This window comes from Tyto alba, unplaced genomic scaffold (assembly GCF_018691265.1).
Source record: "Tyto alba isolate M040663 unplaced genomic scaffold, T.alba_DEE_v4.0 Super-Scaffold_14, whole genome shotgun sequence".
Lineage (NCBI taxonomy): Eukaryota > Metazoa > Chordata > Aves > Strigiformes > Tytonidae > Tyto > Tyto alba.
In genome coordinates, this window is record NW_024881276.1 from 2,721,142 (window position 1) to 2,747,744 (window position 26,603).

General features: G+C 40.5%; 2 protein-coding genes across 4 annotated transcripts in view; one reads left to right on the top strand and one right to left on the bottom strand.

Annotated features, from left to right (window-relative positions):
- Positions 1-236: 236 nt before the first annotated feature.
- GTPBP6 (GTP binding protein 6 (putative)) lies at positions 237-11,118 on the bottom strand. 2 transcript variants are annotated; one of them, XM_042788210.1, is made up of 10 exons: positions 10,628-11,118; positions 8,639-8,776; positions 8,138-8,208; positions 6,348-6,478; positions 5,545-5,615; positions 4,935-5,093; positions 3,380-3,588; positions 1,856-2,004; positions 1,399-1,551; positions 237-939 (listed from the first exon to the last, which is right to left on the bottom strand). In XM_042788210.1, the coding sequence occupies exons 1-10, from the start codon at positions 11,001-11,003 to the stop codon at positions 798-800; spliced, it is 1,599 nt and encodes a 532-aa protein (XP_042644144.1). In that variant the 5' UTR covers positions 11,004-11,118; the 3' UTR covers positions 237-797. The 2 variants fall into 2 exon arrangements, with proteins under 2 accessions (XP_042644144.1, XP_042644145.1); XM_042788211.1 differs by lacking the exon at positions 8,639-8,776.
- Positions 11,119-11,248: 130 nt separating this feature from the next.
- The window catches only part of LOC104369240 (cohesin subunit SA-2), a 66,368-nt gene continuing 51,013 nt past the window's right edge, over positions 11,249-26,603 (top strand). Inside the window, exons 1-6 of one of the 2 annotated variants that reach the window (XM_032996564.2) lie at positions 11,249-11,278; positions 11,707-11,862; positions 16,241-16,325; positions 16,955-17,101; positions 18,593-18,689; positions 21,183-21,259. In XM_032996564.2, coding sequence (XP_032852455.1) covers positions 11,819-11,862; positions 16,241-16,325; positions 16,955-17,101; positions 18,593-18,689; positions 21,183-21,259 — 450 coding nt within the window. In that variant the 5' untranslated portion in view covers positions 11,249-11,278; positions 11,707-11,818. Of the gene's footprint in view, positions 11,279-11,706; positions 11,863-13,893; positions 13,946-16,240; positions 16,326-16,954; positions 17,102-18,592; positions 18,690-21,182; positions 21,260-26,603 lie in introns of those variants that run through there. The other variant, XM_032996566.2, reaches the window with a different exon arrangement.

The window sequence follows — 26,603 nt, forward strand, 5'->3', positions numbered from 1 at the left end:
AGTTTTATTTCTCCTTTCTGTGATACTGATTGTTTTATTGGTTCCCAGTAGTAATTCATAACTCAGGTAATGGATCAGGTTTCGGTGTTTTTCTTTTTTTTTTTTCCCCTCTCTTTGTGAAATAATTTCACACAAAATCCATGGTTCGCTGTATCTTAAATGTTTTCTCTAAGAATTGACACAGTAACGGGTATTGTGGATAAATTACTGTAGGCAATAAAACTGTACGGGTAAAAGATGTTCACAGCTAGCTTTATTGCTTAAATATACAAATCTATGGTTTACTGCTTCATTGCAATAAGACATGGCAGTTATTTTGCTTAGGTTCGTGGATTCTGCTCGAATACATATATATCTGTATTATTTATATACGGCCAGCATTTTGTTCACTAACTTCCATTTTCCAATGACTATCTCAGACACCTTAACTATAATAAATATTATTTTATTCTGAAAAAAAAATGGGGTAAAAAGCTTTATTTCTATGATAGAAGAAATCTGGTACTTTTCTGAAGGTTAATTCAGATACCATCGAGTGATTTCCATGGGTTTGAGGTCCACAGCTTACAGCCAACAACTGTTTTAACATTAAAAATCTGGTGCCATCCTTGCACTTGCTGACAGAACGAAGCCCAAAGCTCTTACTGTTTCCAAGCAGAAGTTTTCTGAAACTGTCCATTTCTAAAATGCGTCAAAAACATCAACTGGGGAAGAATTACACTCTTCAGTGTCCAGACTAACTTTACTTCACATTCTCTTAATGAGATCAGTTTCTTTCCCTAGAAAAGGAGGCAGTTTCATGGCATAAAAATCGTACTGCTGGGAAAGAGGTTTCTGTATTTGCCAAAAGCAGAATTGCCGATTATCACCTTCACCCTGGCTGTGCCATCTTCAGGCATGACTTCCACTTCCTGAACTGTTGCTTCTTTATAGAGCCAACTGTAAAAGTAAAAATGTATTAGCATCTTGAAGGTATGGCACAGTGCATAAAACGCGATCTTCGTTTTAGGTCAACGTGTTCCAATCTAGGTAATTTAACACTTTAAAAGATCAAGTGCTTCACTTAGCTCTTCATTTGCCACTCGCTGTTTGGAAATAGGGTATAGTGTTTTTGTAAATCTTTCAGATTTGCGTTTTTGTCACAAATTTGGTTCCAGGACCAGTGAAACGGTCTTTCAGGAAGTGTGTTTTATTGTACTAATACTCTGTGAAGGTCATTTTCAGAAGCAGACTCCAGGGTATCCAATGGGGGATATGTTTTCCCAATAGGTCAGAAAACTTTGGTAATTATCCCTGTAATTCTTAACGCAGATAAAAATCAGTATGCAAATTTTAAGACATGCAAGACCAAGAGCTTCATATTTCTCCAAGTTCTTCTTACAGTTCAAAATTACTTACCTTAGCTGAGGTCCCTGTAAGTTGACACTAACTGTCAGAATCTTCTTCCCTGTTGCTGTCAAAATTTTTTTCTCTATTTCTTCTTTCAGTTCTTCTAAACCATGTCCATGTAGAGCAGAAATGGCTAACGCATTTTCTTCAGTGGGTTTATACCTGAAAGGTGACAACTGCTAGCACATTTGCTCATGAAGATCAGGTTGTGTAAATATTCCAAGCATGGACAAGTTAACTGTGTTACTTTATACTGGCACCTTCCTTACAGAGGCCACTTCTATGACTCCAGTGACTTCTTTTGTAACTAAGAGATTATCCTTTTTCAGACAGTAGTTATATATGTAAAAGATTGAGAAACGCTATTGAATGTACTCACAAGTGTGGGAGCTCTTTTCTAGACTAAGAATTAAAAAGCTTCCAGAACACAGGACACGTTGAAGTACACTTAGCATCTCCTGCTTACCTGTCTATCAAATCCACTTTGTTATGAACTTCTACCATTGAGTCCAATAAATGGCTGGGAAGATTAAGATTCTTCAGAACTGACAGAACGGTTGCTTTCTGGAGAATGGTTTCAGGATGAGTAATATCCCTCACATGAATTATCAGATCCTAGCAAACATCAATATACAAGACAGTTACTTCATGAAACACACCGGTTACCAGGTTGTAGAGATTTTATATTACTTCTGCATTGCTAATTCATGTATGATAGTTTCCTACCCAATTGATAATACACTGGCAGGTTAACACTGTAAAATGAACTACTAAACCAGTATTAAACCAATACTGTTTTTTGCACCATGATGGAAGAAAATCTCTAGCAGCAGCTTAGTCTTTCACTTCACAGTGAGTACAAATTGCCTCCAACAACCCTGAAACAAACCCTGTCAATCAAGCTAGTTACAGACTTCAGATTTCAAAGAATAACCGATCAATTTTTTCAAAGCCAAGGCTGTGTAACAGCAAGGCTTCAAAAATACTGGAAAAGAGTGAAGTCTAAGAAGGTTTTAGAAGAGTAACGGCTGAAAAACTGTTTCAAAATGAGGGAAAAAACCTGATGTAATTTGTAATTCTATTTTTACATTCAAAATGCAGAAATTAACCTGATCCTCAGTTCCCAAGATATTATTACTGTTGCTTCACTTTAAAATTCTATACAAAAGTTATCAATTTGAAGTACATATACGATCACATTTGCCATGATAAAACCCAAGCAACCAAATTCAGTATTTGCATTCAAAATGTTATCTTTGCTCAAGACACTGCTTCAAACTTCAGAAAATGAGTAAGAAGTAAATTTGTAGCCTTTCATTTAACACTTTAGAATAAGACACAAACAGGATAGTTGCAGCCAGCTTTTGAAAGTCCTGCTGTTCCATGGTGAAGTCTAATCCTCAGAAGCATTCCACCACCTAGCTACCACTGAACTTCATTACCTTTGGTGATACACACTTTTTGTTTAAATGCCTGCATGTATGCAGCTTTACACTTTGCTGTAACACAGGAAACTAACTTAGTGAGAAAATGATCGGCAAAGTGCATTTATGTTTATTACATGCTGCCTGCATTACATCACAATCACCCACTTTTAGTGCCAGAGGAAACCCTAAGTTAAAACTGGATCATTCCAGAGGCTTTATTTCACTTTCAAGAAAGCTAGCCCCAACTTACTCAGATGCACTGTTTAGTTTTTTTCAGATATTTAATCAGCAAAATCTGATTTATCTGGTTTATGTATTGGACACATATACTCCAAATACACCCTTTCTGAAATCTTTTCATATCTATATGTTTTGCATAATTTCAAGTATCAAAAAATTGGCTGATGGTGAGATATTTACCTCGTTATTTTAGGAGACCACTCTAGTCCACCAGATACTTCACTAAGAACAGCATGCCAATTAACTTCCCCTTTTCTGAAGGGGTGAGGATTATCTAAAAGGAAATTAATTTGATTTCTCAATTTTTATAGACAACTACTTACTGAGTAAACGACTTCTTCTAATGTAGCTGAAAAGGACTCAACCAGATTATGCGGAAGATCAGTCAGAAACCCAATGGTGTCAACATAAATAACTGCCATGTGCGAGGGCAGATAGCCAGCATGGGCTGTGATATCAAGAGTGGCGAACAGCTGATCTCTGGGTTGAAGTCCTGCTTCCCCAGTCAAGGCTTTGATCAAGGTAGTTTTTCCTAATTAAAGAAAAAAAGGACAAGATTTTCAGGGCTCGTTTCAAGTAAGAATTTAATCTGCAAGGCTCGGGTGAGTTGTATGATGTAACATGTCTTTTCCTATCTATTTCCCTAATTTAAATCTAGCCTATGATCAGTTATCTATATGACGTTAGGAAGTCCAACAACAGTCTTAATTTTTCTAACTGGGAATTGGATTTAAGGTCACATCTGGAAGCCATGCTGTGAAATCACAAGATGATCGGAGACTGAACTGACCTGCAAAGCAACCTACCCAAATCTCTCCCCTCTAAGACTAACTGAACAACACTGCCATGACAGCATTAGGAAGCATACACTTACGCACTCCTCAGTGCTCCTGTTGTCAAATAAAACAGTTCAATATTTACTTGTTAAATCCTACAATAAACAGAAGTACTAATAATATGTATCTTATTAGATTTATGGTTTTATGGGACATTTCCTCATAAGCATATTAGAGACATTTATTTAACTCAATGAATATTTCACAGAACTTAGTTATTAAACTAAAGTGCTCAATATATATCCTAGTTAAAGTATTTCAATGATGTGTACAAAATTCTAACATATATCTGTTTTGTTGACTCCTTAGTTTTGAAAGTATGGAAGTATGACATAAACATACAGTGTGATACAGATCTTTGAATATACAACTGATAACAATATTACTGCAAGGTAAGCTTCTTTTCATACATATATTGAAAAATAAAATGAAATGCTCTTAAGATAATGTAACCTGAAAAAAATGTCTAGTCCAAAGTCTATTCATGCTTGTGTATGAATTCACTTGTGTAAGCTACAAAAGATAGGAAAAAACCTTCAGCTTTATTTAGATTCTCTTATGAATGCAACTCAGAACACTATACATCAATCAATGAAAAGCTACAGTGCTTCTTAAGCGCATTTCTCAGATCAACTGCCAACTCTCCTGAATTCTCCTCCTATGCCTCAAGCCTTCACAGTGATCTAAACACCCATGTACTTTTCTCTACCCCTTCTGATCAAGTAATAGAGATTCATATAAAGGGACACTAACAGGACAGTCTTCAGCACTATATATAAAATCTTTTTGGCACAATAGGTGCTAGACATTTCTCCAAAACATGTCTTCAAGATGGAAAAAAAAAAAAAAAAAAAATCTAACTAAACCAAGCAGAATTTACTTTCCTAACTATATTCTAATTGACACATATTCATTACACAATTTAAAAACTGATTAAAATACAAAGCCTATTCACACTGAAATGAGATTCTGGCTAGAGCTTCCAATAAAAAATTAGATACTGTAAGCTCTTTCGTGCTACAATTTCACAAGCTTTGCTTACCACAATTAGTATAGCCCATTACTGAGATAATCGGAAACTCGCGTTTTCTGCGTTGAGTTCTAAGTAAAGACCTTTTTCTTCTTAGTTTCTCCAGGGCATTCCTAATTTTAAGTTCTTTTTCTTTCAAAATACGATTCTGTGTCTCCATGAATGTTTCACCTGAAAAATACAAATGAATAATTGGCATAATATTCTGCAAGAGAAACAGTAAATCAAGTGATGCTGTGCATTTGGAAATCAAGTGAGTCAGCACTAGGACATACAAAGTTATAAATAAGCAACTGAAACTATGTTTTCTTAGCCTAGAGTCAGAGTGCTAAGTAATTATTAAAACATATGCTAAGCATTCTAGAATAACCATGTACATTTATGATAAACCCCTGTGGCAGCAAATAGTCTGTCCATGGTCACTTACTCAGACAGTACAGACCAAAACTTTATTATTTAAGTTACTTTCCAATGATTTTTTGTATGTTCGCTTAATTAGATACAGAGCACAAACAGTTTTTCCTCACAGCCTCCTCCAAATAAAGTAAGATGCAATTAAATTTGTTTAAAGGCTACGGAGAAAAGAAAAATCCTCTAATTCGTTAGAATATTTAGACTATACCTGAGCCCATGATGTATCTTGATCCACCTTTCTGCTGATCTAGCCGAGACACCTCATTTTTCAGATTTGACCTGGCAGTGGAATAAGTTAATTAGAAGAAATTTTCTTTAATCAAGCTATCCTAAAATGCCTAGAAAATGTGAAGCAGTAGTGATACTCTAATAACACAAATTGAAACACTAAATGACAGAGCTCTGAATAAACCCTGATCACAGCAAGAAGCCTGGCAACAAAAAAGTCCAGATTTTCCTGGCTCCTCAACTGTGTTTTGAAAAAGCATACAATTCTCTTAGCAAATTATAATGGCTATTCTGAAATTTAGGAGAGCCAAAGATGCTTCTGATACATCCACGCAACTCACACCAACGGCCACATACAAATATTTCTATGCCACGTAAAGTAGAAATGTGGAAAATTCAGATAGAAATGAATGCCTTTAATCTTCCTTGTTTATAGCTTTCCTTATGAAACCCATCAATATTATATATGGGACACACATTTCCAATTCCTACATATTCTTGCAATCTATCTTCGGCATTAGAACCGGGACCTTTTCAGAAGAAGTATATTTGTAATATTATCCATTGAACACCTTCTGGTTTTGCCTGTCAGCACTGCAGAAGCTTGAAACAATGACATTATAGCAAATATTTCTATGCTCTAATCAATCATTGAACATAATATGTAAGCACTGAAACAGTGTCATTTTTCTTTACAGCACAGTATTACCATTTTTGTTACTGTAAAGAAATAGTCAGTAAAACATGTAAGGATCAGTATGTGATTTGCACAGCTCGAGGTACCTGAGAAGTGGAATTTCAGCCAATGCTATCTGAAGTTTTGCTTCTCTGGTCCGGGCATTACAACGAAAAATGTGAAGTACAACCGTGTATCTGTCAAAGACCTTCACGCCCCAGGCATCTTCTAGTTCTTTCTTTAGCCATGCAAGACAAAATAACCTAGATGTTTTCTCTCCCCCACAGTATCAGCAGAGCAATTCCCACGCAGCAGTACAGCTACAGCTAGCTGATGGACACCTGAACTCAGAGGATCTCAGGATTGCATTTCTATGGATGGACAACAATTAGGAACACGCAAAGGCCAAGTGTGGTTGACCACAAAGAAAAGTGATAAAGAGAGTTTAGAAGGTAGAACTTTATGCCTAGGCCCATCAGGCCCATCAGATTCAGCGAGAATCCTTCCACTGCCTTTAATGGATTCTGACGACAGCTCTTACAGCATGTCTCAGAAACAGGAATTGCAGTGGCTAAGTCCTGGTAAAAAATAATTATGAAATGCTGGAATAGAAAATGATAGGGATAACAAAGGAAAAGAAAAAAGGATTTCCAAAATTAAAAAAAAAAAAAAAAAAGAAAAGAGAGGAAGGCAGGAAAATTATTTCATAAGCAGCTTTTCACGAAGTACTTACAGAAACCAAAAACCAAACCCCCTTTTTCACAAAATACTTATAAAATTTCAACCAACCAAAAAACCAAAACCCAAACCCCACTCTTGCTCCAATTCAGAAAAAACACCCCCACAAACCAAAGCAGATACAGTAGTTTCCCGCTCCGTCATCTCTAAAATCCAGAATGCTTGTGTTTTATACATGTTCTCAAACACCTTCCTGAACCAACCCTGTTAAATTGCTCTTAAGATCTAGATTTGCAAAAATAGATGTTTTTTAGCAAATCTAGCACTAAATGTACTCATATTATAAATGAGGGAATAAAAACTAGGAAATTGGAATGAAACATTTTCAACTTCCATTTCATCAATAAATTGAAGTGCTCAAGATAACTATCTATTAGAGATATTTACTGTTGCTGTCCATTTTACAATCAGGGAAAGCATTCAAAACTACCAGCAAAGTATTAGTATTTGCTTGCAGAGTTTACATGCACTTTATCACCCTGCATGATGCTGTACATGCAAAAAAATAACAAATATTTATTTCAGTTTGTCTAAGCATTTCAAAGGGCATCTATAGTTCATGCTCCAGTTGTTTTACTGCTAGTGTTAAAAAAAAGTGAAGCATGCTCCTCCTCTTGATGTAATCCATCCATTTAAAACACAAATTCTTTTTAAGGGTTATGAATGAAAGTTTAAATATTTGAAAAATTCAAATATAAGCTTGCTCTGAATTTATACCTCATATTCAAAATACAATACAGCATCCACAGAAATACAGGAAAATAAATACACTATATATATATAAACCTGTGTATATAGCTAATCCAAAATGTTGACGTTCTTCGTAACAAAAGCTGTGTTAGCACATCCATTTTGTGAAAAGGACCCTGAGTAACTTTTCCAACATTTTATGTAGAGTCAGTGGCAAACGTGCCAGCGGAGTATATACTAAATGGCTTTTAGGCTTCTGGAAAATTTCATGCACAAGAGCTGGAAACACATGTACCAACAGGACAAATGTAATAGGAATTAAGTTTCCTTTCAACAAAACTGAGTCCAGGTGGCCTCATGTATTACCATTTGCAAATTCAGAGTCATAACTGACCCTACTTCTCATAACATCAATAGCTTCCGAACAATACCGATGTAAAGAATATGATTTGATATTATATTTAATTACCTTTGTTAGTGAAGATATTCTTTCCACATTCAAGAAGACAGCTGTCACATGGGGCAATTTTTTAATCTTTTCTGAAAGATGGATAACCATTGCAAAATACAGTGTTAAATGTCAATTCTCTTTTTAAAACATACAGTACATAAAACCATTTTGCATTGAGCAGAGTGTCCATAAAATATAAAATGGCACCATATTTTTTGCTCACAGAACAGTTGTGATTGCACTAATTTAGTACTGTGTCAAGGACAGCTGCCAGCTTCACTTATGTCAATCACATAAACATAGGGATTAAGTAGCCTCACATATTTTCAGTGAGCACAGGTTATTTCTCTTCTGTGTTGGTTTTGTAACCTTAAAAAAAGTCTCTGAAGTTTGTTTGCAAACTTGCATGATGGATAAACAAAATTCTCCCTCTCTTCAGCTTTCATACCTATCCTTAAACAGTTCAGCTGCAGAAGTCTTTTATTTAGAATGATGCAGTGCTGAAAAATCTGTCCTTACCTGTCAAAACCTGGAAGTTTCCTTTGCCAAAAATAAACTTCTTGTCAGGATTTTTTGTAGGAATAATAATTTTATCTAAAACCGTCCAGTTCTGAAGGGTATCTACAAGAGCAACAGCTTCAGCAATCTGTAATTCAGCTTTAGGAGCACACACACACACACACAAAAAAAAAAAAAAAAAAAAAAAAAAAGGAAAGATTATAATAAAGATTATAATATACCATCATAACTCTGCTCAGATTTCCAATAACTATAGTACATGCATGAACAGGGAAAGACTAAGCTACACTAAAATTGTGCTAGGGTATTTCTTTTAATCTCTAGCACAATGAGCAAAATGTCCTACCTCTAATCAGAGTAATTAAACTTCTAGTTTGATGAAATTTTATCACACAAAGCATCTTGCTGCCAGTACACGTTATTTCTGTGGTTGTTGACTTAGAATTTTCAATTGTATTGTCAGCAAAGAAATTACCAAGCTTTTTGCCTCACCAAGTGAGATGAATAACTAGCTGGGAAATAAACTATGTTATTTCAGATAAGCACAAAACCATGTGATTAATTCCTTGGTGTTTTGTGGCAATAAAGAATTACTAATATGGCATATCCTGCTTCTAACTTCACTGGTACTTATTCATAACGGGCCTACGCTGATTTACGACCTGCTAAAACCAGCGGATTCCAATCCTATATTCTGACTCATCAGTCACTTTTTTTTTTTTGTTAAACATCTACATGGCAAAGCACTGATTTTTGAGGACTTTGTGAAATCACAGACTATGCAGGCATATGGGAGCAGTAGTTCCAGTTTTGATTTGCCAAACTCCTCCTCTTTTCCTAACAGATTGGTCAAGTTTCAGTAGAGAGCAAAACATACTTTATATACTAAACAGGTTACCTTGGTCCAAAAGGTAATATATTTTTAAAGATAACCATGCTCCTCTTTCTCCTCATATTGTTAGTGTTCCTTGTAAAATGCACAGATTTTCTGTTGTACCTGTGGTGTTTCAACAATCATTCCAAAACATTTGTTGAGACTTCAGGCTCTTCATCTGGAGGGCCTAAATAAATGGAAAGGGATCACTGCTATTCTTCTGTATGTCTGGGCAGAAAGGTGCCTTCATACTTATTTTTCAGTTGCCAAATGGGAGTGCTTATGTAAACTCTGAAAAGGCTACAAACTGTATTCTGCAACACGACAATTTGTTCTAATTAGCAGCACTAACAAAACTAAACGAGATTTAGGTTCATCACATAGTAGATCTGAATACATGAAGGAGTGTCATATATAAACTGTCTATATATAAAAAGCTACCCTCCAAGATGCTCGATCCTTTCTATTACAACTTTGTAATTAGAGAAGGGTTTGGAGAAGCATCACGTTCATTATAGATCTTAAGCGTGCGTGATTAATGCATATATATTAGCTAGCTACAAGGACACAAGGATTCCCGAGAGAAATCTAATAGCAGTGCTAATTAAGTTCCTTACAGAGGAGTTATTGGTGACTGCGTGGCTAAGTAACTGCATAAAAGCGCTGCTTTAAGTCCCTGAGAGGACTTACACAAGACCTCGCGTTCACTGTGCTCTTTTCTACGGGCAGGCGAGTATTCCTGCTCTTTGGCCAACTTCTGGCCAGGCCCGGGGCCGGCTGAGGGCTGAAGGCGACGAACGTTCATCTAACAAAGGGGCTTGCTTCCCCGAGCAACCCCCACGCTCCACGCACCGAGCCGCTGCGCGCCCCACGGCCAGCCCGAGTGACGAACCCCGGCACGCACCCGCCGGGAGGGCACCGACTTTTCAAAAAAGCCCCCAGGGCAGGAGGCCGCGACCGCGGCCTTTTCCCCGCGTTCGCCTTGCTCCAGCTGACCCGGGGCAACCCCGCGCCAATTTCACCGCTGGAGCGTTCCGGGGACGGATGGGGCGGCGCGGACAAAGGACAGACAGACGGACAGCGGCCGGCGGGGACCCGGCCCGACCCCCACGCACCCGTGGTGAGCGGCGACTTCCTCGGGCCCCACTTGACAGCCGGGTGCACCACGGCCACGCGGTGCGCGCCGGGCCCCGCCGCCAGCGGGGAGGGGCCCAGCAGCTCCTCCAGCTCCGCCTCCTCCTCATCTTCCTCCTCCTCCTCCTCCTCTTCTTCTTCTTCTTCTTCTTCTTCTTCCAACCCCTTCCACCGCCCCCCGCCGCCCGCCCGCGGGGGCTCCCCCCTGCCCGGCGGCCGCTGGGGAGCCCGCAAGCGAGCGGCGGCGCTGAGCGGGCGGGCGGACAACGGCCCGCCGCGGCACCGGGCCGCGCCCACAGCCGCCGCCGCCCGCCGGCAGCGCAGCAGCAGCGACTGCGAGAACCTGCCGGGCCCCATCGCCTCCGCCACCCCCCACTCCCACTCCCACTCCCCCCACCCGCGAAAGCCCACGGGAGGGGCCGTCACGGGGCGCGCCCGCCCCGCCCGCTACGGAAGCCCCGCGGCAACCGCTGCGCCGCGCGTCTGCGGCGGCCCACGTGACGGCGACCCCGGCCGCTGATAGGCCGGGTGGGGCGCCCGGCGCCGGCCGTGATTGACCGTTGGGCCGGAGCCGGGGCCCGGGCCCGGCTCGGGGCGGGGGGGGGGGGGGGTGGCAGCGGCGGCAGCTCAAGGTGAGTGCGCGGCACCTCGCGCAGCGCTCCGCCGCCTTTTCCTTCGTCCCGCCGCCGCCCTCCACCCCCGCCCTGGCCCGTAGCCGTCGCGTCTGTGTGCGCGTTCCCGCAGGCGGCTGTGGGGTCCCGGGCCGACGCCGCCGCCCCGTTACGGCGTCTCACGGCGGCGGCGCCTCTCCGAGGCCTCCGGCCGCCCCGGCGGGCAGCCGGCCGGCGCTAACTCGTCAGGGCTCCCTCAGCGGTGCCGCCCCCGGGCTTCCCCTCATTAATTTATCTCTGAGGGGTCTCATCCCCTTTCCGCGGCTCGCTTTTGCGGGGGGGGGGGTGTGTGTGTGTCACTTTCTGACTCGGGTTCTAAGGGAGCTGCCTGGAATTAACTCTCTTTGTTTTCTTTCCTTGACAATTTTTGGCTGCCGTTTCGCCCGCAGGAGCCAAAGCCTTGTGAAGTTTTTTGACGCTACTGATCTTGGTGAAGTTTCCTCAAAAGCGGCGCTGATCACCTTAGCTTGCTGCCTGTGCTGCTGAAATAATGTAGCAGAAATGATAGCGGAGCCCAACGCAGCCAGTAACCTTCCCAGCCAAAAGTAAGACCTGGCACAGATTGCTTATAAAATTTGTTGGTAAATTAGTCACTTGAATTTGTGCCCTGCAGGTACTGGGGCAGTCTGCGGTGTGTCATTTTGGGTGGGAGGGGGAAAAAAAATGGATTTGCTATGCACTGTGTCTTGTTACTCATGTCTCCGTTTTGTTCCCTTTTATGTATTGTTTAGCATCTTCTTAATAGAGTGCTTTATGCTGATTGACAGGGACCTTGGCCTTGCAAGCTTTTCTGTGCCTTGTTCAGTACAGTGTAGATGAACCTGCTTTGAAAAAAAAAAACCAAAAAAAACAGTGGGGCAGATTCCTAGTCAGTGCATGTGTTCACCTCGGTGGTGAATTTGGGGATGCTGAGGGGGAAGAGTGCTAAGTCATCTGTAGTTTCCTATTGGCGTTGAGCTGGGACATTGCTTCTGTATAGCTGTTTTTATCAGGGATACATCGAGTCTTCTCCCTTCTGTAGTGTTTGTTTTCAGTCATCAGTTGGAAATTATGTATCAACCAAATATATTCATATCATTCTTTACAGAATGGTATTTGGGAGTAGAAAGAGCAGAGACAAATAAATAAATAAATGGGCATATCTTGTCTAGTTTCAAGGAGTGAAGCTTTTTGTGCGTCCAGTGTTGCATGCTTTCCACTCATTGCAGCCCAACCTTTGCTGATTCTGTCATCTTCTGAGCAAGTCTGCTCCAGGTCTTTTGCTTCATTAAACTGTAATGAAAGCCGAGAGATGTATTCCTCATAGTCCATGATGACAACTAGTATAGCTTCCCACATGTTCTTTCCTGTATATTTCTTCTGAAACCAGCCTCATAGTTTCAGAAGTGCCAGGAAAGGCACATGGCAGTTGTTTAGGTGAGCTTCTTACGCTGCTTGTAAAAGATGAAGCAGTTGTACTGAAATTTATAATTTTAAAAATCTACAGGTAGGTTTCTTCCAGTAACATAGATTAATTGTTCCTTTTATACAGCTAAAGGAATATGTTAAATAGGTAGCTTTCTTTTAAGGTGTGAGTCACTACATCTGTTCTAAATGTTTATCAAGATGAGAAAACTGAATTTAGAAATTCTCTCAATAGTACTGTTTGAGGACTAGACGAAGGACTTCGCTTCCTTCCTACTTCAAGTGGTTTTATCTCATCAGGAATAGTTCAAGTGCTAGTGAAAGGATCATATTGTGGCAGGATCATGACCATATTGTGGAGTCTGTGAGCCATATGTAACAGGGTATAAAGGTGAAAATTAGGATGAGATAGGAATGAAATTCTGCCTAGGCTTTCTTACTGAATGTTGATGGAAACAAAGTAAATGGCTGAGAACTGTGCATGAGGCAGTGACTTTAGGTACGCAGAAATGCTCAGTATAGCGTAGACTAACAGGGGAGCAAAAAAAAAAAAAAAAGACTACTTCAAAATTGTCAAGCCTGCTGTTGCATTCATATAGTTGAAAAAATATTAAATGAAGTTATATATAAATATCACTGCAAAGTGATCACGTCATCCTCAGCTAGATACAGTGTTTTGCTCAAGAAGATAAGAGTGTGTCTTAATTCTTCTTACAGTTTCTTCAACAGAAACTTAGTTGTGCAAATAAAAACTCCATTAAAATATCCCATTTAATTTCTAAGTTTTTTCATGGGGTTCAGTTTCTAGGCTCTAGTCTAGTTCCTCCAAATGTTTAAGTACCTGCCTTATGAATAATCTTGCTGCAAATATCAGTATTAAAAGGAAAAAAAAAAAAGGAGAAAGGAGAAACATGAGTATTGATAGTGTCTGGATTTAAAAAATCTCTACTTCTCTGTAGGTTGTCTGTTGTAGCACAGTGCTTCCTGTTGGCATTGCTATGTGCTGTGGTGCACTAATAATCAAAACAATTCAGAACCCAAGTGGCTTTTTAGTATTAGTATTTAGTGCTTAGTTACATTTGTTGAGTGTTTAAGACAGATGCATGTGTGAAAGTTACTCTAACTGGTTTCATCACAGAGATGTTTTAATTGTCGTTGTTAGCCCAGCATGAGGAAGCTGTAGATCAACGGTCTTCTCATTCCTGCAGGTTTTCCTGAGCTTTGGTAAGCATGCTGTCCCTTATACCAGGCATTTACTTGCTTTGTTCAGCCCTTTTTGCTACAGGTACATTTTGCCTGGCATAAGCTGACAAAGTAGCACAGGGCCAGTAAATACCATCTGTAGTGCCATCCTTCAGGATGTGCTTGGGAAAGAGATGCACAGGTTAAAGCTCCAAGGAAGTGTTTTCTGGACAGAGATATTAAAAGCAGTACGTGATCAGACAAGTACTTGACTGAACTGTCCTGCAGCAGTTCTGAATTTTTTTCGTTAATTAAATGTTTTAATTCAACTTGGACTCAATTATAGTTGCAGTGCATTTATTTGCATTCTGGGATAGAGTAAGTTGCTACAAAGCACATGAAAACAATTCAGGAAAATTGTTTGAGAGTGCATCGAATGTTATGTTGAGGTATAATGCAGAAAGAGGTAACACGTTACCAGGATGTTGGCTGGCATCTGAGTTGTAGCTCTAGTGAAACAGTGCAAGTAAGAACCTGTTAGTCCAGACCCATAATGTTGCTTTCTGCTTTGAAATTCGGTGTGAAAGGATTTAATTACATAGGAGAAGCAGCTCCTTGACAAACGCGTTTGGATTCTTTTTATTTATTTGTGGTCTGTAGAAGAATCTGGGAAGAGCTAACTGGCATCAGAAAAGCAATATGTATTCTTATCTCTTGCTGCTTGTTCTTTTCAACTAAGAAGTCTCTGGTGGTGCTTGAGTTACTTGATCTCCGTGGCTTGCAATTACAATTCAAAGAAAACATCTGAAAACTTTTGCAAACTATTGTTTATAGTGTGCTCACTCAGTTGTGAACTTTAATTCATCCCCCTCTTTTCTATAATATGCAGAAGTCCCAACAAGTAATGTAAGGATTGGTTCATCCTGAATTATATCCTTGGCTTACAAGTGTCAAACACTGTGGTATACTTTGAACTTTTCTGTGATAAGACACTTACTGAATTTAACTTTCGTGGGACTTTTCTCTGCAGGAAAGCTAAGCATTTGCAAAATTGTATTTAGAAAGTTGATGTATTTTGGTAGAATTTTATATTTATATAGAATTTTTATAAGAGTCTTTGGAAGCCTGATTCTACATCGCTTGTGGTGAAGTGTCCCAGTAGATACAGAAAGTAAAAGGAGATGTGTTTAGATAAAAATTTCTGTCTGTTCTCACTAATGAAATAACATCAGGACCTTGGTCTTGCGGTTGGTGCAATTCAGCCTCAGGATTTGCTTTGCAGAGGCAATGTCTGACTGAAACAGTTTTGGAAAGAACAAGAACAACAGTGCTTATCTGGCATTGATAAAACTAGCTGGGCTCGAGCTGGCCCTGCATCCATAGCACAGTTAATTCTCCATATGAGTTCTTCAACACTGGATATTGGAGAGTTGACTATATCTGACAGTGTAATACACTGTTTTTTTTTTCTCTGTAAAGTGGTCACTTGTGTTAGTATACTTTCTTGTCACAGCAGTCTCACGAAAATGAGGGTAACTGTGTACTCTCTTATTTACTTTCTTTTTGTGCCTTATAGTACCAGTCAACTGGCTTCATGTCCTGGCCACTGTAGTTTAAAAGGGGGCCATAGCAGCCAGCTACCAGTAGTGGACCTGCTGCACAAGTGGGATCCAGCTCATCTCCTCAAACATGACCTTTGGCAAAGCACCTTGTTAGCATTGGGAGTGATGAAAAGTGGCATGATTTCATTGCAGATAAATGTATGGCTTCAGATCTCCCAGAAGGTGCATCTTTACTTATAAAATTACTCCTCCATCATATTAGCAATGACCTGCAAATGAAATTTCCTGTGTGCCTTTCTTCCTTCAGCATGTTTTATAGACAAAGTAAAACAGTTTCTTCCTCGCTTTTTACATTGTGGACCCATTGAATGTTATTACCTTGTTTGGTTTAGAGCACTTGTGTTGTGAATGCACACCTGTGTTAAAAATTCATGGTGCAAAGCTTTAAAGTCAACAAAGGCTGCCTTAAGTCAACATCAGCTTTCTGTTTCATTTACTTACTTTCTACTTCCTTGATATCTTCAGTAGTTTTGCTAGTTTTCTAGTTATCTGTACATCTGGCAGGAAAACAAACAGTTTGAAAAAGGCCCCAGATTTCTGTTGTACTTTTAAAGTTAGCTCTGGTTTTTAGAAACAAAATTACATAACTTATAAACATTTAATTAAAAATACTAAAATACAAGTATATGCTTTTATTTTCATCTGTTGTTTGTACTGAAGTGTGCAGTTCTGTGTTCTCACAGCTAACCCCTTCAATGTGTTTGTTACACTTCAGAGAGAAGGCTGTCCATGATGACACTGTGCCTGAGTCTGCTGTGCAGAATGGAAGCTGTGTGAGAAATGGCAACCTGAAAACACCAGTAAGTTGATTTTTTTTTTTTTTTTCTAATTATGGAATTTTTCTGTCTCATTCAATTGTTACAGAATTGACTATTGTGTAAAAAAAAATCACAGTGCATCTAAAAATCTAGTCCCTGGTTACAGCTTGACCTCCAAATTCTGTTGGCACCACAGCCTCAATGCTGGCTTTTGAACAGCCAGTTCATTTTGGCATGTGTTTTTCCTTAACGGTGCACTGTGTGCAGCTGCTGTTAATCTGCAGGTTGTGTGTTTACCCTGTGAGTGAAAAGGTGTAGAAGAGCTTCTGTGCTTGCTGTCTATTCTTCAGAAATTATAGCTGCTACTGAAAAATGCCTTCTGGGGAATACACAACTGTTCAGAAGCTTCTTTTCTGTTATACCTTCCTATGCATACGACTCTTTGCTGAGGAAAAACTTCAGACCAGTAAATCCTTTCTTTCATCCCCTTCAACCGTGTTCGTGTTTGATAAGGCTTTGTCAGTGTCCTTGGAGGTTAAGAGTTGGCACTCCGGGGAAATACTTACAATGAGAGTAAAATAAAGTTGTTACTAGGGGATAGTTCGTGTATCTGTGAATGGGTGCTACATGTTGTGTTTTCTCATGTACTTTTTTTGCTTGGCTTGTTTCAGAGGGAGAAGCGGAAGGTTCCAAAACAGTGTGAAAACATAAGGAGAAATTCTTCCAGTAGCAGAAGAGCGAGCCAGCTGCAGAGTGGAGAAGTGGTTGAGGCAGTTACATTGTTTGAAGTGGTTAACATGGGGAAGCGGGCCATGCAGGTATTTCTAGTTCTGAATTCTGAGAGGAGTTGGTAGAGGAAGGATGGATAGACAGTGGTCATTTCAGTTATTTATACTCTGGAGCATTGAGATTTTGTTCTGTTTTGGGATAGGTGGGGAAGAAACATGTTTGGAAAACTGTTATGAGCGTGGCTCTTGAGAAGAATCCATCTTCAAAAAATTAGTGAAAAAGTAGCTGTCAGATGTTTAAAAAGAGGAAGGAAATATGTACCTAACCCAGTCTTCCTAAAGCAACGTCTGAACAGATGAAAAGTGAATGAAAAGAGAATTATTTAAAAAAATACAGAAAAGATTCTTCAGTAGAAAATTTTGGTGGTTCAGGATTCTGAAAAGCAGGACATTTTTTTGCTGGGAGCTTGCCTTCCTTTTTTTTTTTTTTTTTTTTTTCCCCTCCCTTCTGCCTCTATTCCAATGCAGTTTGACAGAGGTTTGCATAATACTTGGGTTCGCTGTGCATCTATATAGTTATCAACTCTCTTCAGTGTGAGGTAGCCCACCTCCCCATACTCTCTGAGCATGTGTGTATATTACGTTTGTATATGCATATGAAGGTTTAAACTCTGGAGTGCCAAATACTTTTATACAGGGTTACACATTTGTCTCCAGTATGTAGTGTCTGTAAGCAAAGTGCGTGTGCGCACATATGGAGAGTACATTTGTGTTTTGGATGCGAGACCTTAGTTTTTTTTCAAGATGTTTGTTTGGATGGAGTTTTGCCATACTCCAGCTGTGTTAACTTCAGTAGAGCTCCCTGAAGAGCAAAGCATGATGTGAAAGGGTTTGGAAAGGCAGCAGCTTGAGTCCAGGCTGCTGCTGCTAGAATTCATTAGGTTTGTGTGGCACTACAGGTAGGTTGAAGCCTGGATGGCTTGTCCCAGCAGGCCTGTGTCACATACAGGCTGTAGGCTGTACTGCCCTAGAAATGAAATTTGGAGTTGTTTTTTAGCTTAAGTGTAGTATGTGAACTGTTTCAGCCTGCACAAACCGAGTGCTAGAGAAGAGAGCTTCTAGGGACAGTTGCTAATATTAATTTAATATTAAATATTAGATGGTGCAGAGATTAAATGGAAAGCGTGGGTTTGTTTGTTTGTTTTTTGTTTTGTTTTTTTTTTTTTTAATGAAACTTGCCTCAGTGCTGGCAAGAAGTCAGGAGGATGACTTTTTTTGTATATTAAATTTATTAAAGATGTGGTTATTTTCACTGTTAACAGGGAGCAAAGCATCTGTGAATGGCAACATTGCATAGAGCAGAACTTGTGAATGAGAAGTTCAAGACTTCATTTTTCTCTAGAAGGAGTGTTTTGCATGTACTATTAGAAATGGAACAAAATGTTGTGGAGTTCATTCTCATTTTTATGATTTAATGGAGATTGAAAAATGTTAGTTCGTGTCTTTATTGTGGAAGTCCTTAGTGGAGTGTGGCACGCTGTGTTCAGCTCCTGCCTAATGAGTTTCTTTAATCTGTTCTAGTCTGTAGTGGATGACTGGATTGAAGCTTATAAACAAGACAGGAATGTGGCACTTCTAGATCTGATCAACTTCTTCATTCAGTGCTCAGGCTGTCAAGGTAATTTACTTTTAGTAGCTCTTTCCATTGTCTGGGGGTGAGAGTATTTTGAAGTGTGCTTTCTAAAGTGAAATTTTTCTCTCCAGTAAATAATGTATTTATAATCTGTACTGTTGTTTTGCCAGTTGACGGGGTTAACACAAAGGACACAGCCACCAGGCTAAAGAAATAGGCTTATTTTACTTTAGTTTAAAGCAGCGGAAAGGATAAGCAAGGTAATGCACCTAGTCATTACCACATAGAGCTGGCTATAGTGATTAAGAAAGATCCATCACCAGCTGCCCTCCTACTTTCCCACCCCCCCGCCCCGTGCACCAGCCGGGGAGCCCCGTCCCAGCGAAGGGTCGCAGAGCCTGTCCCGGCAATGGGAAGTCCCACGCAGGGCATCCACTCGTGGGTGGGGTCTGCGTCTGTGCTGGGAGGGGGTCCGGCTCTTATACAGGTTAACAAACAAGTCTAAACAAAATTCAGGGGAGATAGCTGGTAGATTGATATGCCTCACTCAGGCGTGGCCGGATCTGGCCAGGATCCGGGCACATGTGAGGAGTCTCCGTTTTTCTTTACATTTGGGATTTATAGTTACTTATTTATAGTTCCCAGGGATTGTTCCCAGGGTTGCATTTCATGCTGATGAGATGCTGGTTGCTTCGTGCTGCTGCTAAGATGCTGGTTGCTGGTCGGGGGATTCGCTCAGAAGTCAACTTTGGTTTGAGGCCCATTGTTTGGGCCTTTTTTGTTTCAGTCAGTGCTTTGACTTATGAGCGAAGATCACGACCCTTTTGGAAGAGCCCAATATGTTCGCTCTGTCCGTTTGATACGATACCATACATAATAATTATATAAAGTAATAATAATAATGATAACTAACAATGTTACAGGAGGATGTATTAAAAAAATTGTACACTTGGGTTGCAGAGGGTGAATACCCAGTAAAGATGTCCCACCAGTGGTGTGCAGTCTCCTCCTCCATCTGGCTAGCTAGGGACATTAGTTGATTCTTTGTGATTACAGTCTGTATCACAGAGTCTGACAGAGTTTTATTTTGTCATTCTAGGTGTCGTCGCAAATGTTCTGATTGTTCCATGATGGTTTTCAGTGGAGTCAGAGATAAGCTGATTCCATTAAGTCCTAAGCTTTGGGGATGCCAGTACATGTTTAGTTGTTCTTTGTGCGTTGAATAAAAAGTATACATCTGTCCGTGCCAGATGAGATAGAATACATTTCTGAGGCATCCCAAAAATGGAGTAGTTAGATTGTACATTTCTGTAATATTTTAATCATTTGTTACTATACAAACATGCTTAGCACTAATTTCTACAAACATATCAAAACTTTTGGGCAAGACTGTCCATTTACACAGACTCACTGAATGTTCTGATAAACTTGAGTACTGAAAGTAAGATAGGCTGTGATACAGGCAGAATTGGCTTTGCATCGGAAATCATCCTGTTGTCTTGGTTGCATTTTTCCATTGCCCCCTAAGCGGTGTCTCTCGTGGAACTTCCAATGGCCATCCTGGGGTAAAAGTCTTTCCAACATGGACCATGACCATACACAGGCAAATCTATCTCAGCAGGATCTAAAAGATAGAATCTTAAGCCATCTGGTTATTCTCGCAGATAACGTTTAGTTGCAGGAATTCATTAAGACAAACTCCAGATGGGCAGGACTGATATAAAGAATGTTTCTGGTTAAATTCTTTGACTATGTGTTTACAGCATGCCAACTCTTGGAGTTGTATTTGAACATGGTTTTCAAGGTCAGGATTCTGAAGTGGCATGTCACATTGCTTTGCAGCATCCCCACATAAGGAAGATGGTTTTGATGACCCAGTGTTTCAGTTGCCGTTTGTTTTGTAATTTCCTAGTATATTTTGTTTTGCTAGTATCTTTGTTTGAAAATAAACAACCAGCTCCCGGCTTTGGTGGCTAGAAAAAACAATCTCTTGCGTCATTGCGGTTACTTTTACCAGAAGGTTGTGAAGCTATTTTATAACATTGAGACACAGTAACTTCTGGAGGCAGTCTGCTAGTGAAATGCTTCAGGATGGCAAGTAAGAGTTTCAAGAAGATTACTGTGTTAGTTTGAAGCTTCTGAGTATATTCAAGCAGCTAGAATGTATCTCTTCAAATTTTTTTCCAGGTCTTTGATTAAAATGCTTTCTCTTATGGGAAATGTTTTGGGGTCTTTGACTGGCAGTGGGCAAAATTTTAGTAAATCTTTGAAATAAATGAATGTACAGAGAAAACAGCTATGCCAGAGAGCACAGGGTAGATTTCTCTAATGTGAGTTTCAGTTTTGGTTCATCAGTATTTTCTACTATAAATGAATTTACGTGTCTCCCTTACATATATGTTGCATATACCAGTGTAAATGGAGATGAAACAAGTCCCTGTTTCTTGGCGTTTCTAAATTTAAAATAAAGTTCTTACCGTGGTTTGGACTTGTTTAATGTAATATGGTTGTTGGTAATTCTTAAAACATTTTTTTTAGGCATGGTAACAGCAGAGATGATTCAAAATTTGCACAAGAAGGATGTGGTGAGAAAAATGACAGAGTCATTTGATGAGGTAGGCACAGCTTTGACTTTGCATACCTTCTTTTATATAAACAATAGGCTCTACCTTGATAGCCAACCTGGACAGAGTTCCTGTTGCTTATCAGGAGCTGTGCCCTATTTCCTTAATTTAGGAGAATAACCCTGTTTTTTCACAAGAGAAAATTGGCATTGTAATGACCCATTTTAGCAGCGGGATATTTTTTTTTGTAAGTCACTTTTGTTCTTAGAGTTTTATTAGGTCTTTCTAACATCAATCTTCCTGAATCTGGCTTTCTCTTAGGAGTTTTTTTGATAGCGACTTTATATGGAGGTAAATGTAACCTGGCATTGCAGCAGGTAAATGGTTCCTTTGGTATTTGGTCGATAGGTCCTTTTAAAAATACTACTCTGGATTACTGATGAGCTAATTCAAAGACATTTTTAGCTGATATTTTTGTTTGACTCTTTTCCTTCTGTTTTACTGACAGCATGACGTATTATGTCATATGAAAGAAGAAAAATGTATTTCTGATTTTTCAATAACTGTCAAAACAATAGTGAATATCGAATTTCTTGAGAATTGTTAAGAAAAATGCATTGCTTTTTACAATACTGTTTCTCTGTTTGACTGCTCCTTGGCTAATTATGCCAACATGAAATTTTCTGCAGCACTCTCACAGTTGCCTCTGTGCTTTCTTCTCTTTTTGCCACCTCTGAATTGATTTGTCAAGCAGCAGCCATCAGCCTTGCTTTAATTGAGCATCTCTCAAAGACCAGCAGCTGCTGTAGAAATTCCCACAGAGGATGGATTTGCCAACATGGTTTTCTTCATTTTAGAAGTGTAGTAGCACTTGGGCTAATTTTTGACAGAAATGATCCGATATGTGTCTGGCCATATGAATTAGTAATCTGGCACTTCTCTCCCAACTAAATTAGCTCTGAATAGCACTCACAGTAGGGTAGGCACCCTGGAAGGTACAAAGATGTGGTTATTGCTATCATCAGCCTGAATGTGTTACAGCTCTGTAACCTTTTCACCTGTCCTGGTGGGCAAAAAGGAAGGTTCTGCAGTTGCCTTAAAAGCTGTATTCTACATGCTATAAAAACAAAATAACTTTGTTTTGGTGGCCATATTTTGACATGCTAATCTAGTGAAGCATTTTACTGATGAAACAAAAAGGACGCAAATAGCACCAAGAAGGGCTTCTACAGGTATGTCAGCCAGAAAAGGAAGGTCAAAGACAGTGTACCACCCCTGACGGGCATGACTGGCAAACTGGTATCAGTGGATGAGGAGGAGGCTGAGATACTCAACAATCTTTTTGCCTCAGTCTTCACTGGCAACCTCTCTTCGCACACCTCTCGAGTGGATGGACTGGAAGGCAGGGACTTAGGGAGTAAAATCCTTCCCACTGCAAGAGATCAGGCTCGAGGCCATCTGAGGAACGTGAACATATGTAAGTCTATGGGATCTGCTGAGGTGCATCCTAGATTCCTGAAAGAATTGGCTGATGTGGTTGCCAAGCCACTCTCCGTGATATTTGAAAAGTCACGGCAGTCAGGTGAAGGCCTTGGCGACTGGAAAAAGGGAAACATTGCACCCATTTTTAAAAAGAGTGGAAAGAGGACCCTGGGACCTATTGACTCGTCAGCCTCTCCTTTGTGCCTGGGATGACTGTGGACAGGTCATCCTAGAAGCTGTGCTGAGGCACATGGAGGACAGGGAGGTGATTTGAGACAGCCAGCACGGCTTCACCAAGGGCAAGTCCTGCCTGACCAACCTAGTGGCCTTCTATGATGGAGTGACTACATCAGTGGACAAAGGAAGATCTATGAATGTTGTCTAGCTGGACTTCTATAAGGCCTTTGACACAGTCCCCCACGTTGTTCTCCCTAAATTGGAGAAGTACAGATTTGATGGTGGATGAAGAATTGGTTGAATGGTCACCTTCAAAGGGTAGTGGTCAACGGCTCAATGCCCAGATGGAGATTGGTGACAAGTTGTGTCCCTCAGCAGTCTGTACTGGGACCAGTACTGTTTAATATCTTCATCAGTGACACAGACAGTGGGATTGAATGCACCCTCAGCAACTCTGCAGACGACACCAAGCTGAGTGGTGCAGTTGGCACACCTGAGGTACAAGGTGGCATCCAGAGAGACCTGGACAATCATGAGAAGTGGATCCGTGTGCACCTCATGAGGTTCAGCAAGGCCAAGCGCAAGGTCCTGCACCTGGGTGGGGGTTAACCCCAGGTATCAGTACATGCTGGAGGATGAGTGGATTGAGAGCAGCCCTGCAGAGAAGGACTTGGGGGTACTGGTGGATGAAAAACTGAATACGAGCCAGCAATGTGCATTCACAGCCCGGAAAGCCAACCGTGTCCTGGGACGCATCAAAAGCAGTGTGGCCAGCAGGTTGAGAGAGGTGATTCTGCCCCTCTACTCCTCTCTGGTGAGACCCCCCCACCTGCAGTACTGTATCCAGCTCTGGGGCCCCCAGCGTAAGAAGGACCTAGACCTGCTCGAGGATGTCCAGAGGAGGGCCTCAAAAATGATCAGGGGGGTGGAGCACCTCTTCTGTCAGGACAGGCTGAGACAGTTGGGGTTGTTAAGCTTGGAGAAGGGAAGGCTCCGGGGAGACCTTATTGTGGCCTTTCAATACTTAAAGGGGGCTTACAAGAAAAATGGGGATGAACTTTTTAGTAGGGCCTGTTGCAGTAGGACAAGGTGTAGTGGCTTTAAACTAAAAGAGGGTAGATTCAGACTAGAAATAAGGAAGAAATTTTTTACGATGAAGGTGGTGAAACACTGGGACAGGTTGCCCAGAGAGGTGGTAGATGCCCCATCCCTGGAAACACTCAAGGTCAGGCTGGACGGGTTCTGAGCAACCTGATCTAGTTGAAGGTGTCCCTGTTCATTGCCGGGGAGTTGGACTAGATGACCTTTAAAGATCCCTTCCAACCCAAACTATTCTATGATTCTATGAAAATACCAAGCAGTAATCCTTGTGTTAGATACTCTGTGTTTGTTGTGTTTTGTTTTTTTTTTTTTTTCTTTAATTCTAAATCTGGTGAATTCTGAAATTCTCTTTGCCCTTTTTTAGATAAATGGAGTCTAACAAAACTCCTAAAATTACTTATACAGAATTAAATATTTTTAAAGACAGTATCTGTCAGCTTGTTTAATCTTCATATGTTATGACTGGTATTAAGCCAGAATTAATATAGAAAAAAATGTCTGAAGCAATCATTTTTGTGTTATCCATGGTTATTAGGTGTTTGAAAAAATACTTGAAAATTAAACCAATTTCTTTTAAGGCAGAACTATAATAAGAACAAGAGCGAACTAGTTTGTTATTTTAAAGTGAGTTGTTTCCTCTCTTTATTTGTGTTTCTTTTTGTATATAGTTCTCTCTCATCTTTTTCATAAATAAAATGAAAATGTAACTTAGTGATTAAGTTAGTTGAGAAGTAGTGCCATATATACTGTGATTTTAAAATCACAGTATATATGGCACTACACATATATATATATATGGCAAAATCACAGTGTCATATACTGTGATTTTAAAAATATTTTTTGAAAATGAATTATAATGGTAGTGAAAGTAGTAATGAAAGTGGAGAATATTATCAGATATTTGCCTGAGTACCTCATTTGCCTTTTTATTTTGTTTCTATCATTCAGAGGATTGGGAAATTAAAAATTTTTATGTAGTTATTAATTCTTGGTCATTTCGATGATTTAACCATTGTGTTACTGTCCAGTTAATTAACTGCAACACTATATCCATGTATCAATGCTTTCTTCCAAAATTCTTGCTAGTGTTAGTGGGAAATGGTAATGAAGTTGAGTCTGGCAAGAAATGTGAAGGACAAGAGGGAAAGATTCTGCAAATGTATCAATAGGAAAAGGAAGACCAAGGAAAACATGCCTCTGCCTTTACTGGTAAGGCTGGCTTTCAGAAATACCAGGTCCCTGAGACGAGAGGTAAAGTCTGGAGCAAAGACTACTTACCCTCTGTGGAGGAGGATCAGGTTAGGGAACACTTAAATGGACTGAACACACATAAGACCATGTGGTCTGACAAAACGTACCCAGGAGTGCTGAGGGAGTTGGCTGATGTCATTGTGAGGCCCCTTTTGATTATCTTTGAAAGTTTGTGGTGACTAGGAGAGATTCCTGAAGACTCAATGAGAGCAAATCTCACTCCTGTTTTCAGTGAAGGAGGATTTGAGGAACTTAAGCTCATCAGCCTCACCTCAATCCCTGGAAAGGTGATGGAGCAACTAATTCTGGAAATAATGTCCAAACACGTAAAGGACAAGAAGGTGATCACGAGTAGTCAGCATGGATTTACAAGGGGAAAATTGAGCTTAACCAACCTGATAGCCTACCATAACAAAGTGACTAGCTTGGTGGATGAGGAGGGAGCAGCAGATGTTGTTTATCTTGACTTCAGTATGACTTAACACTGTCTCCCATAACATCCTCATAGACAAGCTGATAAAGTATGAGTTAGTTAAGTGAACAGTGAGGTGGACTGAAAACTGGCTGAACAGCCAGGCCCAAGGGCTAGGGATCAGTGGCACAAAGTCCGTTTGGAGGGTAGTCACTAGTGGTGAACCCCATGGTTTGATATTTGGGCCAATACTTTCTAACACCTTTAATAACAACCTGAACAATAGGGCAGAGTGTACTCTCAGCAAGTTTGCAAAGGATACAGGACTTTGAGGAGTAGCTGCTAGACCAGGTGGTGGCTCTGCTATTCAGAGAGACCTCGACAGGCTGGAGAGTTGGGCAAAGGGGAATCTCATGACGTTCTGCAACAGGAAACCCCATGAACCTGGGGAGGAATAACCCTATGCCCCACCGCACACCGGGAGCTGACTGTCTGGAAGGCAGCTCTGCAGAGTAGGATCTCGGTGTCCTTGCGGATGACAAGGTGAACATGAGCCAGCAATGCGCCCTTGCAGCAAAGAAGACCAACAGCCTCATGGGCTGCATTAGGCAGAGCACTGCCAGGAGGTCATGGAAGGTGATGCTTCTACTCTACTCATACTGGTGAGACCACGTCTGGAGTGCTGAGTCAAGTTCTGGGGTTTCTAGTAAAAGAGAGATGTCTTTATCGGAGCGAGTTCAGCAAAGGATCACAAAGATGATTAATGATCTTTCATATGAGGAGAGGCTAAGATTTGAGCCTGTTCAGTCTGGAAAGAACATCCCCGGTGGCTCACAGGGATCTCATCCATGTATAAAAATACCCAGTGGGACAGAATGAGGAAGAGGAATTCAGACGCTACTCGGTGGTGGCAAGTGAGACAGTGAGCACAAAGGCAAGGCAAGCTGGGCAGTGAAGACAAACAGAAATGTA

Bases quoted from the DNA above. Each gene is read 5' to 3' on its own strand.
- GTPBP6 (XM_042788210.1), bottom strand. From the start codon at position 11,003: ATGGGGCCCGGCAGGTTCTCGCAGTCGCTGCTGCTGCGCTGCCGGCGG. The intron at 6,479-8,137 runs GTAATTAAATAT...GCATGGCTAAAG, and splicing joins GAATATCTTCACTAACAAAG to AAAGAACTAGAAGATGCCTG. The intron at 940-1,398 runs GTAAGTAATTTT...TTACTTTTACAG, and splicing joins TTACAGGGACCTCAGCTAAG to TTGGCTCTATAAAGAAGCAA.